Below are 15,787 nucleotides of genomic sequence, written 5' to 3'. Positions count from 1 at the left end.
TCACTCATAAATAAATAAATAAATAAATAAAAGGAAGTGTATTATAAATTAACAAACTACTTCCGGGAAAATAAGATGCACTTCCGTTTGGCAGATCTCGCATCTTGTCTACAAACAGGTCGATCTCGCAGCTCGGTTCGGCTAGTTTCCTGTCTCCCGGACGGGTTTTCGTTGTCCCGGTTCGTGTCGCTGACCCGGCAGGCATGTCCTCCCACGAGCCTGTCAACATGAAGCTGCCCCCGATCCAGTCCACGGCGGGGGCCGTGCCGGTCCGGAACGAGAAAGGTGAACGATTCGCCTGTATTAGCCTAGCCTAGCCTAGCTTAGCCTAGCTTAGCCTGGCTCGGGTCTCTGGGTTTTATTAATTTGTACTGCGATACCTTCGAGGCGGAATAACTAGTTCGGAATAGGTTCTGGTTCTGGGTTTATCTTGGACCTGAAACAGAAACTAAGACCAAAGGAGGCAAACCCGTCCCCCGTTACTGTTGTTTAAAACCTTTTGTTGTTGTTATTATTATTATAATATTAATGTTTTACTTCTTGAAGCAAAGAGGAGTATCTGACCGGATGTTGATTTAATACTTTAGGAGGACTTCCGTTGATGTTTCAGGTGTTTGAACCCAGTCTCTGTTGGTACCCAAAGCCAGAACTTTCTACGGTCCAGAGATAAAAGTTGGAGACCACAAAACGACAGTTTCTAATTCTGAACACAGAAATACAAAAAAATTCTCAAGAGCCCTACAATTAAGCAAGTCATTAATATTTTGCGTCTTGCTGATCGCCTTTGTTTTGTGGATAGAAAACAATGGAAAACTTAGAAATCCGTGTTTTTGTCTTTATTCTCACCACATCCTCCCTTTCTGTGCTCCAAAGCATCACTGTGTCACAGGACACTATGATTGACACTGGACACTGATTCTGCGGTGTTTAATCATTTTTAGAAGATGGTTCATGTTGTGGTATTACATGCTTTACGTCTGCAGAGGGCAGTTCATTATTCTGTTCTGGGGCTTGAACCTGTGACCGTTGCTTACCGCCCTCATTGTTCGTCATGATGTGACGTTTGGCATTCGGTCTGCATCAACAAACGCAGCGCGTTTCCTCAGTGTAGAAGGGTTTTTAGTCATCTGGGACTTCTCACAAAGCTGTGAAATCGTTGGCTCACAAATGTCCGCTAAGTCCACTGTACCTGTTCCAAATCCAAACCAAAGTCAAAGCTAGCCCAGGACGCACCGCATGTTTGAACACTGTACAGTTCCCAAACCAAGTTCTTCCACGGTGAACAGACGCCCGTGCCGGACCCACACTCTGACGTCTCTTTCTCCAGGCGAGATCTCCATGGAGAAGGTGAAGGTGAAGAGGTACGTCTCGGGAAAACGGCCAGACTATGCACCCATGGAGTCCTCGGATGAGGATGAGGAGGACTTCCAGTTTGTGAGGGGAAAGGAGGTGGAGCCAGAGGTGGAGGTGGAGCAAGAGGACGTTTCAGACCCACGTCTGAAGCGTCTGATGAACCGGACCTCTGAGGACGTAGAAGAGAGGTAAGGCGGCGCCCCGACCCGACCCCCCTGACACGACCGGCCCCCTGGTGCTCAGCAGCCCCCTCTCTCTGAAACAGACTGGCCCGGCACCGGCAGATAGTGGAGCCTGAAGTGGTGGCGCAGAGCAGCGAGGACTCCGACGAAGGCACATGGCATCCTCGGCATGAGGAGAGCAGTGAGGATGAAGAGGAGGAGGAGGAGGAAGTGGATGATGAGGTGACTTTGACTCTGTCTCTGTGTTTTCCTTGGCATCGTCCGGATCCAAACACGCTTCTGATTGCACACAGGAAATAGAGAGGAGACGAGCGATGATGCGCCAGCGAGCGCTGGAGAGGAAGACGGAGGAGATGGAGGTCATGGAGGTGGAGGAGGAGGGGAAGTCTGGGGCGGAGTCCGAGTCGGAGTCAGAGTATGAAGAATACACCGACAGTGAAGACGAAGCAGAGCCGCGGCTCAAACCCGTCTTTATCCGCAAGTAAGAGCCCACATGTCTGCAGAAAAATGTGTTTCTGCTTCAAAAGTTTGAATGTTTTCCTCAAAATTCTGCAAAAGACTTTGACTTCTGGGAAAAACAGTCATGCCAGCCTAAAAGATTTTTGTCTGATAAAATGTTTCTGTCTAGATTTTTAGTTTTGCACAGTGTTTTTCAACCAGTGAGCCGCGGGAAATGACCCATTCTCTGACCTAAAAACATTTCCATCTCCAAGATCTCAGCTCTGTGTTCATCCAAACAGGCCCTGATAAAATATGAAAAGATCATAAAATACTTTTTCTGTTTATTTGATTCTATTAAAGACACTTTGATAAGAATGACGGTACAGCGATTTAGCCGTAGCTTCAGCTGTTTTAGGAAAAGTCCCGCCCCTTTAACTGTCTCCACCAATCATTCTTGGAGGCTCAATCACATGTCATCAGTCTGACCAATCAGAAGTGGTTAAAGTCTTCACTTCCTTGTTCTGATTCTGCTCATAAAGTCTCTCAGTTCCAACAGAAATACCAGCTAAAGCTCGTCTTTAGCGGTGTAGCTTTCCACAGAATCCGGTATCAGACCGTGGAACAAGTGAACAAAACCATGAAGCTCAGAGAAGAGAGTCTGTCTGCCATCACTACATCTCCCATGATGCATTGGGTTAAAGTGACAGCGTCTCAGCGTACAATGAGTCTTCCTGTTAAACGTCTTAAACCACAACGAACACACATTTAACAGTTTTTCAATCTTCAGAGGTCAACAGTTTAGTTTTCCTTCCAGGTTTGTGTTTCTTAACAGCCAAACATCCCAGAGTTTGGTCCAAGTCATCTTTCTGACTGAAACACTTTTCTAAGAACGTCTGGATTATTTTAGATGTTAAACTTAAGAAGAAGTAAGAACATTTAAGAAACAGGATGAAGGTGAAACAGACACAATGAAACTAAACTGAAACAATCTAATCTTCTAAAAAGAAAAGAAAACATTTTTGTTAAAGTTTTCAAAGACTTCATCTTTGATTAAGACAAAAGAAAATATTGTTTTTTTGTGAGGTTACATAAAATTACATGTTAATAAACTGGAGGGAAAAACAACTACTAGAGTAAAATGTCAAATTATTTAGTTAAAAATTATTACTGAAAACTAACTTAACATTTATTAGAACTTTTAGAAAAAACAGCTGTAACTTCCAGCTTTTTCTGCCACAATCATCACAAACATGCCTGTGAGATCATGGAGGAACTGTCCATCAATACAGACTATGAGTTTCTCCTTTTTCATTTTTGGATGCTGGTGTGAAGTGGGAGTTTTGTCCAGGATAAAGTGCGCCTTGGCTGAAAAAAGGTTGAAAAAGGGAGATTTTTACTCAGGGTGAAGACTTCTGCTTCTTTGAAAAGCTTTGTGTCTGCGAGGAAACGGGTTTGTGTGAAAAGACGCTCCTTTGTGAGGCTGAAGGTGGTAGTGGGGTGACGAAGAGCTCATGCAGGGACTTTTCTGCCCGAAGGAAGGACAGAGTCACAGTGGCTGAGCGGGAAGCCGAGGAGCAGAGGCAGAAGGAGCTGGAGGTGGAAGCCAAGAGGCAGGCGGAGGAGCGCCGTCGCTACACCCTCAAGATCGTGGAAGAGGAGGCGAAGAAGGAGTTTGAAGAAAACCGCCGCACCCTGGCTGCTCTGGACGCTCTGGACACAGATGGAGAGAACGAAGAGGAAGAGTATGAAGCTTGGAAGGTCCGAGAGCTGAAGCGCATCAAGAGAGACCGAGAGGCTCGAGAGAAGTGAGTAACCTGTCAGGGGGGAGAGGAATCCTGGGGCGGGAGCTTTCTGAACCACATCCTCTGTCTTGTTTCCAGCATGGAAAAGGAGAAGGCTGAAATCGAGAGATTCCACAGCCTGACGGAGGAGGAGCGCCGGGCGGAGCTGCGGAACAGCGGCAAGGTGGTAACCAACAAGGCCTCTAAAGGAAAGTACAAGTTCCTGCAGAAGTACTACCACAGAGGAGCCTTCTTCATGGTAAGCACCGTCGTCTGTTCAGGCCACACCCACCCCGACAGCCGTCACACGGATGATCCTGCTGTCACTGAGAGCAGCTCTGTCCTTTGAGCTCCATGACGGGTTTAGTCCCTGATCCCTTCATGTTCTAGACCCGTTTAGTCCCTGTGGGCTGCTGGAGCCTATCCCTATAGGGGCAGTGCAGAAACTTTGGTAACATTTTCCTGCATCAGTCTCAGGTTGTCTGAATTTTCACTGCTTAGTGCCCTGCAGAGGACGCTCAGTGTGTTCTCTGGTGTCTGAATCTTCAGCTGTGTCCACATTCCCTCCCTTCTCCATAACTACTAAAACACCGTCTTGGAAAAACAATGCCGACGCCACGCTCACCATTTGTCTTTTTTAAACGGCAATTATGTCAGCGAATTCACAAAGTGTAACTCTAATCAATGGGAGGATTTTACGATGACTAATCATGAATCCACTGTGTTCTGATGATGCAAAAATGATTTATTTAAAAATACATTTAAAGACGTTATTTTCAAACGCAATGCATTGTGGTCTACATTCGCCAATCTAGTGAGCATCGATGTATGCTGGGTTTTCTGCAGAGATTTTACTGGATCTGCTCAGCCATGTGTCATACTTTCCCGCCCTTTCCAATATGGCATCACTATTCACGTCATGGAAACAGCCGAGTGCAGCGTCTGTAGAAGTCCTCTCAGCTCAGACCATGAGGAGCCGCCCCCCCTGTACTCCTGCAGTAGTGACGTGCTTCGGATGGAGACAGTAGTCGTGAAGCTGCACTCTCAAAGTGTCCAGCAGGTGTCAGTGCTGAGCCATGTGCTACAGGTTTGAGGTTCAGAAACACCTGAGTAATCAGATCCACGGTGGTCACCTGCAGAAATGTCCATCAGCAGTAAAGTGGTCATGGTTGATCCTCCGTTTGTCCCAAACGTTTCCATTGAAACATGAAACCACAGGAACAGGTTTACACAGAGGGACAAATCAGATCATTAGGGAGAGAGGAGAGGACTGCTGTTCAGATCAAACTGGCGTGTTACTAATCAGCGGCTCCATTCCAGGATGAGGAGGAGGACGTCTACAAAAGAGACTTCAGCGCCCCCACCCTGGAGGATCACTTCAACAAAACCATCCTGCCCAAAGTCATGCAGGTACGCTGCTCTCACCTGCTGACCTGTGTCTTAGACGGTCTGAACTGCAGCTGAACCCTTCTGCTAACCCCCCTGCAGGTGAAAAACTTTGGTCGGTCCGGACGTACTAAGTACACCCACCTGGTGGACCAGGACACCACGTCCTTCGACTCGGCCTGGGCCCAGGAGAGCACCCAGAACAGCAAGTTCTTCAAACAGAAGGCGGCGGGGGTGAGGGACGTGTTTGACCGGCCCACCACCAAGAAGAGGAAGACTTAGCTGCACATGCACGCTTTAAGAGGGACTGTACCATTGTTCCTGGGGGGGTGTGCCCCCGAAGCTTTTGTAAATTAACTTTGTGTCTGAATAAAGGACTCGCTAACACTTTTATAAACAAGCAGATGAAAACTTTATTGAACCGGGAGATGACAGTGATGGGCGGGGTTTGGCGGTCAGTCAGTCAGCGCCACCAGGGCCTTCCCCACGTTCCCCAGGTGTTCCCTCAGACTGCGTTCTGCCACCGCCCTGGAAATTTCCATCTCGGACATCTGCACAAGAGATCAGCCACAGATCAGGGAGGGGGCTGCAGGTTCACTGCTATGGGGTTTTTGCAACAGTCTGAGACCAGAGGAGAAACTGAGAAAACTATCGGCGTCATGGCGGTCCAGCCAGTCGGTACGCTCACTCCTATAGAAACCCTATGGAGGGTTGCTAAGCAACAGCCAACGAAACTGAATCTTTTAGAAGTCCTTTTTCTTTATGGAGTTCTTTATGCGCTGAAACCTGCTCAACTATCTGATCTCTGTGCTGCTAATACGGGTTTTACCACCAAGTATTAACTTAAACACTTCTTTACCTCAATGAAATGAAAATGCATTTATAAAAAAATCTTTAACTTCAATTCCTTAATTTTCTCTCCCTCACTGTTCAAATGGACCTACCATCACGATAACAGACTGGATTTGCTTTTAGGAGCACAAACATACAAAACCAGCAGGAGATCAAATCCTGTTTTTTAGTGAGCGACTGAGGCGTGTACATGAACGACTGACGGGTTGTTCACGTGAACGACTGACGCGTTTACGTGAACCAGCAGGGGTTCTGACATCCAGAGACAGACCTGCTGCTGCCCACGGATAGAGTGAGGCCGTTAACATGCTAACATGTCATGGCTGTAACATGGTAGTGTATTGACAGCCATGACATGTTGCATGTTAAATACATGACATTTTGGCATGTTACAAATGTGACAATTTGGCATGTGACAGCCATGACATGTAACAGTCATGACATGTTGCATGTTACAGTCTCGACATGTTGGCATGTTACAGCCTTGACATGTGGGCATATTACAAGTATGACATGTGGGCATGTTACAGCCATGACATGTTGGCATGTTACAGTCTTGACATGTGGGCATGTTACAGCCATTACATGTGGACATGTTACAGCCATTACATGTGGGCATGTTACAGTCTTGACATGTGGGCATGTTACAGCCATTACATGTGAGCATGTTACAGCCATGACATGTGGGCATGTTACAGCCATGACATGTTGGCTTGTTACAGCCATGACGTGGGCATGTTACAGCCATGACATGTGAGCATGTTACTGCCATGACATATGGGCATGTTACAGCCATGACATATGGGCATGTTACAGCCATGACATGTGGGCATGTTACAGCCAGGACATGTTGGCATGTTATAGCCATGACATGTGGGCATGTTACAGCCATGACATATGGGCATGTTACAGTCATGACATGTGGGAATGTTACAGCCATGACATGTGGGAATGTTACAGCCATGACATGTGGGCATGTTACAGTCTTGACATGTGGGCATATTAAAGCCATGACATGTGGGCATGTTACAGCCATGACATGTGGGCATGTTACAGTCTAGACATGTGGGCATATTACAGTCTTGAGATGTGGTCATGTTACAGCCATGACATGTGGGCATGTTACAGTCTTGACATGTGGGCATGTTACAGCCATGACATGTGGGCATGTTACAGCCATTACATGTGGGCATGTTACAGCCACGACATGGTGGCATGTTACAGCCATAACATGTTGGCATGTTACAGCCATGACATGGTGGCATGTTATAGCCACAAAATGTTGGCATGTTACAGCCACGACATGTGGGCATGTTACAGCCAGGACATGTTGGCATGTTACAGTCTTGACATGTGGGCATGTTACAGTCTTGACATGTGGGCATGTTACAGTCTTGACATGTGGGCATGTTACAGCCATGACATGTTGGCATGTTACAGTCTTGACATGTGGGCATATTAAAGCCATGACATGTGGGCATGTTACAGCCATGACATATGGGCATGTTACAGCCATGACATGTGGGCATGTTACAGTCTAGACATGTGGGCATATTACAGTCTTGAGATGTGGTCATGTTACAGCCATGACATGTGGGCATGTTACAGTCTTGACATGTGAGCATGTTACAGCCATGACATGTGGGCATGTTACAGCCATTACATGTGGTAATGTTACAGCCACGACATGGTGGCATGTTACAGCCACAACATGTTGGCATGTTACAGCCATGACATGGTGGCATGTTATAGCCACAAAATGTTGGCATGTTACAGCCACGACATGTGGGCATGTTACAGCCATGACATGGGGGCATGTTACAGCCAGGACATGTTGGCATGTTACAGTCTTGACATGTGGGCATGTTACAGTCTTGACATGTGGGCATGTTACAGTCTTGACATGTGGGCATGTTACAGCCATGACATGTTGGCATGTTACAGTCTTGACATGTGGGCATATTAAAGCCATGACATGTGGGCATGTTACAGCCATGACATATGGGCATGTTACAGCCATGACATGTGGGCATGTTACAGTCTAGACATGTGGGCATATTACAGTCTTGAGATGTGGTCATGTTACAGCCATGACATGTGGGCATGTTACAGTCTTGACATGTGAGCATGTTACAGCCATGACATGTGGGCATGTTACAGCCATTACATGTGGTAATGTTACAGCCACGACATGGTGGCATGTTACAGCCACAACATGTTGGCATGTTACAGCCATGACATGGTGGCATGTTATAGCCACAAAATGTTGGCATGTTACAGCCACGACATGTGGGCATGTTACAGCCATGACATGGGGGCATGTTACCGCCATGACATGTTGGCATGTTACAGCCATGACATGTTGGCATGTTCCAGCCATGACATGGTGGCATGTTATAGCCACAACATGTGGGCATGTTACAGCCATTATATGTGGGCATGTTACAGCCAGGGCATGTTACAGCCATGACATGTGGGCATGTTACAGCCATGACATGTGGGCATGTTACAGCCATGACATGTTGGCATGTTACAGCCATGACATGTTGGCATGTTACAGCCATGACATGGTGGCATGTCATAACCACAACATGTGGGCATGTTACCGCTATTACATGTGGGCATGTTACAGCCATTACATGTGGGTATGTTACAGTCATTACATGTGGGCACGTTACAGTCTTGACATGTTGGCATGTTACAGCCATGACATGGTGCCATGTTATAGCCACGACATGTGGGCATGTTACAGCCATGACATGTTGGCATGTTACAGTCTTGACATGTGGGCATGTTACAGCCATGACATGTGGGCATGTTAAAGCCATGACATGTTGGCTTGTTACAGCCATGACATGTGGTCATGTTACAGCCATGACATGTGGGCATGTTACAGCCATGACATGTGGGCATGTTACAGCCATTACATGTGGGCATGTTACAGTCTTGACATGTTGGCATGTTACAGCCATGACATGGTGGCATGTTACAATCATAACATGTGGGCATATTACAGTCTTGACATGTTGGCATGTTACAGCCATGACATGTGGGCATGTTACAGCCATGACATGTGGGCATGTTACAGCCACGACATGTGGGCATGTTACAGCCATGACATGGTGGCATGTTACAGCCATTATATGTGGGCATGTTACAGCCAGGGCATGTTACAGCCATGACATGTGGGCATGTTACAGCCATGACATGTGGGCATGTTACAGCCATGACATGTGGGCATGTTACAGCCATGACATGGTGGCATGTTACAGCCATGACATGGTGGCATGTTACAGCCATGACATGGTGGCATGTTATAGCCACGACATGTGGGCATGTTACAGCCATGACATGTGGGCATGTTACAGCCATGACATGTGGGCATGTTACAGACATTACATGTGGGCATGTTACAGTCTTGACATGTGGGCATGTTACAGCCATGACATGTTGGCATGTTACAGCCATGACATGTGGGCATGTTACAGCCATGACATGTGGGCATGTTACAGCCATGACATGTGGGCATGTTACAGCCATGACATGTGGGCATGTTTCAGCCATGACATGTGGGCATGTTACAGCCATGACATGGTGGCATGTCATAACCACAACATGTGGGCATGTTACAGCTATTACATGTGGGCATGTTACAGTCATTACATGTGGGCATGTTACAGTCTTGACATGTTGGCATGTTACAGCCATGACATGGTGGCATGTTATAGCCACGACATGTGGGCATGTTACAGCCATGACATGTTGGCATGTTACAGTTTTGACATGTGGGCATGTTACAGCCATGACATGTGGGCATGTTAAAGCCATGACATGTGGGCATGTTAAAGCCATGACATGTGGTCATGTTACAGCCATGACATGTGGGCATGTTACAGCCATTACATGTGGGCATGTTACAGCCATTACATGTGGGCATGTTACAGCCATTACATGTGGGCATGTTACAGCCATTACATGTGGGCATGTTACAGCCATTTCATTTGGGCATGTTACAGTCTTGACATGTTGGCATGTTACAGACATATGAACTGTGCTGGGTCCTCTCTGGCATCCTATGGATAAAGCAGACTTCACCTGTGAGGGCTCTTTACATCATACATGATTATTTTTTCATGCATGTTTTGCATTGATGTCATGGAGGAATAATCTTTGGAATTGGCTCATAAACTCTTTTTTTAACTTAAAATACAATGAACTGCTTTACAGAAGTCAGTGACGCTCTATCCGGCAGGTGGGGGGGATTACTTACGATCAGTTCCACGTCCTCCTTCTTGATGGTGACTTTGGCCAGCTCCTTCTCCCTGAAACAGAACACAGCAGCTCAGGTCCTGCCTGCTGGCTCCATAGAGGTCTGGGTCCCTGTTCGCCCCTCTGGGTCCCTCCGGGCCCCTGTGGGTCCCCGTGGGCCCTGCTCACCTCTCCTGCTTGGCCTTCTGCTCCCGGGATCTTCTGTCTCCGATCACCGACATGGCCTGAGCAGAGAAACAGAGGGGCAAAGGGGTCAGAACTGGTTCTGTCCAGCCCAAAGCCTTTGAGACTGAAACAAAGACTCACATCTCCCAAGATGCATCACTTCTCATCCGAGCAGTAAATTCTGATTTAAAGCTCAACATTTTTCAGGTTTTATTTTTTCTCTTATTTAATACTATTGCTAACACAATCCAGAACTTTCATGTTTCGTTCACCAGGGAATGGGTTGTGCCAGAACGAGCATCTATCGGAACTTTCCTACTGGATCGCTTCTGGACCGGGTTACCAGAGCTCAAACGGTTTCTTCCTGGTCCAAACATGGTTCTGAACTTTGCTTTTCGTTCTGGACCAGAGATCACAGGTCTGGCAGTGAGGCGTCGGTCAGACCGGATCTCCTGTTATCCGGTTCTCTGCTGTATCATCCTCCTCCGGTGATGAGACAACAGGGCACGCGGCTGAGCACGCGCAGCTCTCACCGTCTGCAGGTCGGAGCTGGAGATCTCCTTCTCCTCCGCATAGTCGGTGACTCTCTCCAGGTCCGCGGCCCCGCTGTCATGTTTGCGGGGCTTCTCCGCGGGCTTCCCGGTGCAGTTTTCCTCCGCTTCTAGGTCGAGGTCCACGTCTGCCTCCGCCGCCATGGCTGCCGGAACCAAGAGAAAGGTTCCTACCCCAACCGGATAGAAGACGAGGCTGCACCGGAGGGGCGTTTTTTTGTAAAACTTTATTGACAAAATATTTGCTCTTTGTTGATAAAATTCGACTCATAGGATAGAAACAACGAGTTTATTTTCACACGTTGAGTTCCTTTCTTTGATTGAAAATGATAGGGATGGCCCGTTTGACACGGGGCTTCGGCGCGCGGTTCACCTTCATGAAACAGAGTGTTTCGGCACAATGTTTCAAAGCGTGTGTCAACCAGCGCAGATCACGTGATTGATGACGTATGACGCGCCAAATGCATCACTCACCTGAACCAGGTTTCAGATCTCAGGTGTGTTTGATCAGAAGGGCGCGCTGTTGTCTATAAATACAGATGAATCCCAAACAACGTTTCCCGACCAGTTCTGTTGTTTCCCGTGTATCGTAAGAATCAACGTCATGGCACCCGGTAAAAAACGTTCTGTGGCTTGGGATCATTTCAACTTGATTTCTCCAAATAAGGTAATACACTATTAACGTTATTTTATTAGTAGCCATTGCTGATTATGTCAGTTTTATAGGTATGTCTGTCAGTTGAAAGGAATCATTTTTATTCTTTCCATTTTTTTTTTTTTTAGGTGCAATGTTTGATTTGCAAACATGAATTTGCATTTAATGATAGTACATCCTCCATGATGCGACATCTCCGCTCCGTTCATCATGTTGAAACTCCGCAGTCGGAAAATCAAGCCTTCAATCCACCTCATATTGGTAATAAGAATATATCCAACTAATGGCACTCTGAATAAGAACTAAAATGGATAGCTCAGTGGAAAAAGCAGTGACATGTGAATGCTGAGGTTCTGGGTTCGAGGCTCAGCTTCTACAATTAATATTTTTTTTTTCTTCATATGTATATTTTGCAGTGTCAAGAAAGCAAGAACTTGATTCTGCATTGGTGGATATGATTGTAATGGATGCACAACCATTTTCAATTGTTGAAGACAAAGGCTTCAAGGTAAGGTGGCTAATATTATATAGCATTTACATTATTTATGTTTTTGTGTACATAATAAGCTGTATTTTATTTGTCACTATTAGGCTTTTGTCAACCTTTTGGACCCATCCTACATAATTCCTAATAGGAAGGCCTTGAGGACAATGGTGGAGGAGAAGTACAAAGCCAAAAAGGAGAAGGCTTTAGATGTGGTTAGCAGGGCCTCTGCTGTCAGCCTTACAGCAGACATGTGGACATCCATTAACATGGACGCTTACTTGGCTGTAACATGCCATTTTATCACCGAGGAGGTAGGTATCCCCTGCTTTGTGCAATGCTTTGGTTTATGTATCTCAGTTTGACTTTGTTCATTCTAGGTGGAGCTGGCCTCTGTGGTCTTGGGGGTTCTGAAGTTTCCCCAAACCCACACTGCAGCTCACTTGGCTGAGGCCAAAAATCTTCTCATGGAAGAATGGGGAATTAAAGGGAAGGTGCGAGCCAGATCAATAAAGTACAAAATCATTCATCAATATGGCCTCCCACTACCTAATATACATGATTTGTGAACATGTAATCTTTCTTCCAGGTGACAGGCCTGGTTACAGACTGTGCTCCCAACATGGTTGCATGTGCTAATATATTACTGCTTCGGCACATAATGTGTTTTGCACATATGCTTAATTTGGTGGTGAAAAAGTCCCTTGCCCAAACCCCTGAACTAGAGGATATCCGAAGTAAGGGGCGTAGGATTGTCGGTCTTTTTAAATCCAGCACCACAGCGAAGGAGAAGCTGTCAGAGATGCAGCGACAGCTGGCCAGGCCAGAGCACAAATTAATACAAGAGGTGAAACATTTTCTTTTTTTTAAATCTAAGATTTTACATGTTTTTGCAGTTGTTTATTGTGTTACTTTCTTCTCTCCTTTAAAATGTGCTTGCTGTCTTATCTTAGGTGGAAACAAGATGGAGCAGCACATTTAATATGTTGGAAAGGTTGTTTAAGGAGAGAGAGCCACTGGGGGCAGCTCTGGCCACCCTCCATACGGACCTTCCTCCACTCACCTCAGAGGACTACCAGGCCATACACCACTGCTTGAGCATTCTTTCACCGTTTCAAGAGGCCACAGTTGAGCTTTCGACAGAAAAACGAGTGTCAGCATCCAAAGTCATTCCCATGGTTAAAATGCTGAAACATTACATCTCAAGCAGGTGTGGTCAGATCACACACCCACTTGGTGAAAAACTGGCCACTAACTTGAAGAACAATCTCCATGAGAGGTTTTCAGCTCTGGAGAAGGTCACTGCTCTGTCAATGGCAACCTTGATGGACCCAAGGCTTAAAGAGCTGGGGTTCTGCAGCCAAGGCTCTGCCCACACGGCCATAGAGCGACTCACTAAAGAGTGTGCTGCAACAATGCAGGCGCTACTTCCAGAGGCACAGCCACAGTCGCCACCTAGAGAAGGTCCTTCAAGTCAGCAGGAAGATGGTGGTCTCTGGGCCCTGCTGGACAGGCATGTGGGGGTTCAACAGCAGGGGACCAGCACAACTGCCAGTGCAACAGTGGAGGTTCAGAGGTACAGTAAAGATTAGAATCCTCATCATAACTTCTGCTCATTTTAGACTGGTGCATGACAATAGGCTATTAATGTCCTTCTAGGTACTTAAAGGAACCTCACATCCCAAGGACTCAGGACCCACTGAGATACTGGGTTACCCACAAGGTTTTATACCCACATCTCTACAAGCTGGCAATGAAGTTTTTATGCACACCAGCTTCATCTGTGCCTTGTGAGAGGATCTTCTCCAAGGCTGGCGAAATCGTCAGCCAAAGACGAAACAGGCTGAAGCCCAGCACAGTGGAGAAAATTCTGTTTTTAAATAAAAATCTATAACATGTATCCCACCCAGTCATGTTAGACCCTGGTTCACAATCACTCATTCTCACTTTATACATGGCATTCACAATGTAACACAAGCACTTCCTCACAAATCTTCAAACATTGTCTTTGTTTTATTTCCACACTGAAGTGTTACAAGGGCAAGGAACTTAGTGGAGTAGATGATATATGTCCTGTCTGCCACCAGATGCCGCTGTTCTGTGTGGTTTCGAAGCCCCAAATGCTTCATTCATTTTTCTGGCACATTTACACGAAGCCCCATGAGAGCTTCATGGGGCTTCGATTCCCATCCCTAGAAAATGATATAATTTATGGTGTAAACAAATTTCCTGATGCAATTATTATAATAGGAGGGGATTTTAATATAGCATTAAATCAGCTGGACAAATGGCCACCACGTGCTCCTTCTTCTGATAGTCCCTTACATTCATTCATGCAGAGATAGAACTTAAAAGATGTCTGCAGAGAAAATTTCCCATCAGATTGTGTTTTTACCTGGAGTAATGATGATGGATCCAAACAATCTCACATCCATTACTGGCTGGTGCCTGATTGTGTAGATGCAGATGATATTGTAACGAACCAGCTGAGTCGTCACTTTAGTGGAGACGCAAAACCAAGCTGCTAGCGAAGTGGCTACATTGGCGAGCTGTCCGTGCCACATACACCGCACGAGTCCAGATGGTCTCAAGGAGGTAGAAACAGGCAGGGAAGTCAAGTTCCCATTCAGCATCAAGCCCATTTATTCAAGCACACAAACAGCCTAAACAGCATGGATGTCACTTCAACTTCCAGCCCTCTCACTCAAGGTTTTCACCCCAAAACTCTCCACTTCCCATGAGGCTTAGGGGTTGAAAGCAAGGCTAACCCCCAGGTCGCTACACTATTGAAGTCAACATTCTTCCTTCTCCACTAACAGATCATAAAGCAATTTACATTTCTATTAAATTATCCGAAACTAGATCCCAAAATAAGAAAGCATACTGGATGTTAAATAACTCACTGCTTAAACTAGACATAGTACAACAAAAGGTTTCCGAATTCATCTCTTACTTTAATAATCTAGCAAAAGAAGAAAACTGTTACGGTAAAAACTGGGAACTTTTTAGTTTGAAATCACTAATTTTCTTAGAAAGCTTAGTTCAGAACTAAATAAAACTAAAAAGGCTAAAGAAAGCCAAATTATCAATGACATGACAATTTCAAAAAAAAATCCTGCAGATTTATCAGATGATGATAAAATAAATTTTGCATTATTACAAAAAGAATTAGACAGTATTTATAAGAACAGAGCTGAAGGAGCCTTTGGAAGATCAACGCTGAAATGGTTAGAAGAGGGGGAGAATAATTCCTCTTATTTTTTTCCAACTGCAGAAACATCGTTCCAAGACAAATACACTACAGCAGTTAAACATTGAAGGCCAGATTACCTCTGATCCCAAAGTTATTGCAAATTACGTTAGCCTGTTTTACAGTAAACTGTATGCCTTTGAACCCAGTGAAGATCCTGATCACTTCCTAAACTAGAATCTACAACAAATCCAGGCCTCTGAACGGGATCTCTGTGACTCTCCTCTTTCAGAAAATAAAGTACTTTTCTCTATTAACCATCTTAAGAATAACAAATCTCCTGGACCAGATGGCTTAACGGGAGAATTTTATAAACAATTTAGTGATAAAATGAGCCCCTTTCTAACACAGGTATTTGTAGAGAGCATAGAAAAAGGCTTCCTTCCTCCAACATTAAATCAAGGTGTTCTTACTCTGA

At 45.7% G+C, this 15,787-nt stretch overlaps 3 protein-coding genes across 3 annotated transcripts; 2 read left to right on the top strand and 1 right to left on the bottom strand.

Annotated features, from left to right (window-relative positions):
* The first annotated feature begins 203 nt into the window (after positions 1–203).
* mfap1 (microfibril associated protein 1) lies at positions 204–5,540 on the top strand. Its single transcript, XM_004084805.4, has 8 exons — positions 204–285; positions 1,328–1,541; positions 1,619–1,757; positions 1,829–2,016; positions 3,512–3,781; positions 3,857–4,016; positions 5,078–5,167; positions 5,246–5,540. Exons 1-8 carry the CDS (start codon positions 204–206, stop codon positions 5,423–5,425), a joined length of 1,323 nt encoding a protein of 440 aa, XP_004084853.1. The 3' UTR covers positions 5,426–5,540.
* On the bottom strand, positions 5,532–11,155 carry hypk (huntingtin interacting protein K). Its single transcript, XM_004084806.4, has 4 exons — positions 10,963–11,155; positions 10,433–10,488; positions 10,266–10,317; positions 5,532–5,694 (listed from the first exon to the last, which is right to left on the bottom strand). Exons 1-4 carry the CDS (start codon positions 11,122–11,124, stop codon positions 5,599–5,601), a joined length of 366 nt encoding a protein of 121 aa, XP_004084854.1. The 5' UTR covers positions 11,125–11,155; the 3' UTR covers positions 5,532–5,598.
* Positions 11,156–11,392: 237 nt separating this feature from the next.
* On the top strand, positions 11,393–14,315 carry LOC110015802 (zinc finger BED domain-containing protein 4-like). The gene is made up of 8 exons (XM_023951209.1): positions 11,393–11,647; positions 11,764–11,896; positions 12,052–12,143; positions 12,227–12,433; positions 12,500–12,613; positions 12,709–12,966; positions 13,073–13,695; positions 13,779–14,315. The coding sequence occupies exons 1-8, from the start codon at positions 11,585–11,587 to the stop codon at positions 14,011–14,013; spliced, it is 1,725 nt and encodes a 574-aa protein (XP_023806977.1). The 5' UTR covers positions 11,393–11,584; the 3' UTR covers positions 14,014–14,315.
* The last annotated feature ends 1,472 nt before the right edge of the window (positions 14,316–15,787 follow it).

The sequence above is a fragment of the Oryzias latipes genome, chromosome 3 (assembly GCF_002234675.1).
Source record: "Oryzias latipes chromosome 3, ASM223467v1".
NCBI lineage: Eukaryota > Metazoa > Chordata > Actinopteri > Beloniformes > Adrianichthyidae > Oryzias > Oryzias latipes.
Note: the sequence above shows the minus strand (reverse complement) of the source record. Positions and strands in the feature narration are given on the sequence as shown.

What these genes read in the sequence shown, in the direction of transcription:
- mfap1 (XM_004084805.4), top strand. Translation starts at nt 204, where the DNA reads ATGTCCTCCCACGAGCCTGTCAACATGAAGCTGCCCCCGATCCAGTCC. An exon ending in GCCGGTCCGGAACGAGAAAG is followed by an intron (nt 286 to 1,327) that starts GTGAACGATTCG and finishes CTCTTTCTCCAG; the next exon opens with GCGAGATCTCCATGGAGAAG. An exon ending in GACCGAGAGGCTCGAGAGAA is followed by an intron (nt 3,782 to 3,856) that starts GTGAGTAACCTG and finishes TCTTGTTTCCAG; the next exon opens with CATGGAAAAGGAGAAGGCTG.
- hypk (XM_004084806.4), bottom strand. Translation starts at nt 11,124, where the DNA reads ATGGCGGCGGAGGCAGACGTGGACCTCGACCTAGAAGCGGAGGAAAAC. An exon ending in CCAGCTCCGACCTGCAGACG is followed by an intron (nt 10,489 to 10,962) that starts GTGAGAGCTGCG and finishes TTCTCTGCTCAG; the next exon opens with GCCATGTCGGTGATCGGAGA. An exon ending in AGGAGGACGTGGAACTGATC is followed by an intron (nt 5,695 to 10,265) that starts GTAAGTAATCCC and finishes TCTCTTGTGCAG; the next exon opens with ATGTCCGAGATGGAAATTTC.
- LOC110015802 (XM_023951209.1), top strand. Translation starts at nt 11,585, where the DNA reads ATGGCACCCGGTAAAAAACGTTCTGTGGCTTGGGATCATTTCAACTTG. An exon ending in ACTTGATTTCTCCAAATAAG is followed by an intron (nt 11,648 to 11,763) that starts GTAATACACTAT and finishes TTTTTTTTTTAG; the next exon opens with GTGCAATGTTTGATTTGCAA. An exon ending in TTGAAGACAAAGGCTTCAAG is followed by an intron (nt 12,144 to 12,226) that starts GTAAGGTGGCTA and finishes TGTCACTATTAG; the next exon opens with GCTTTTGTCAACCTTTTGGA.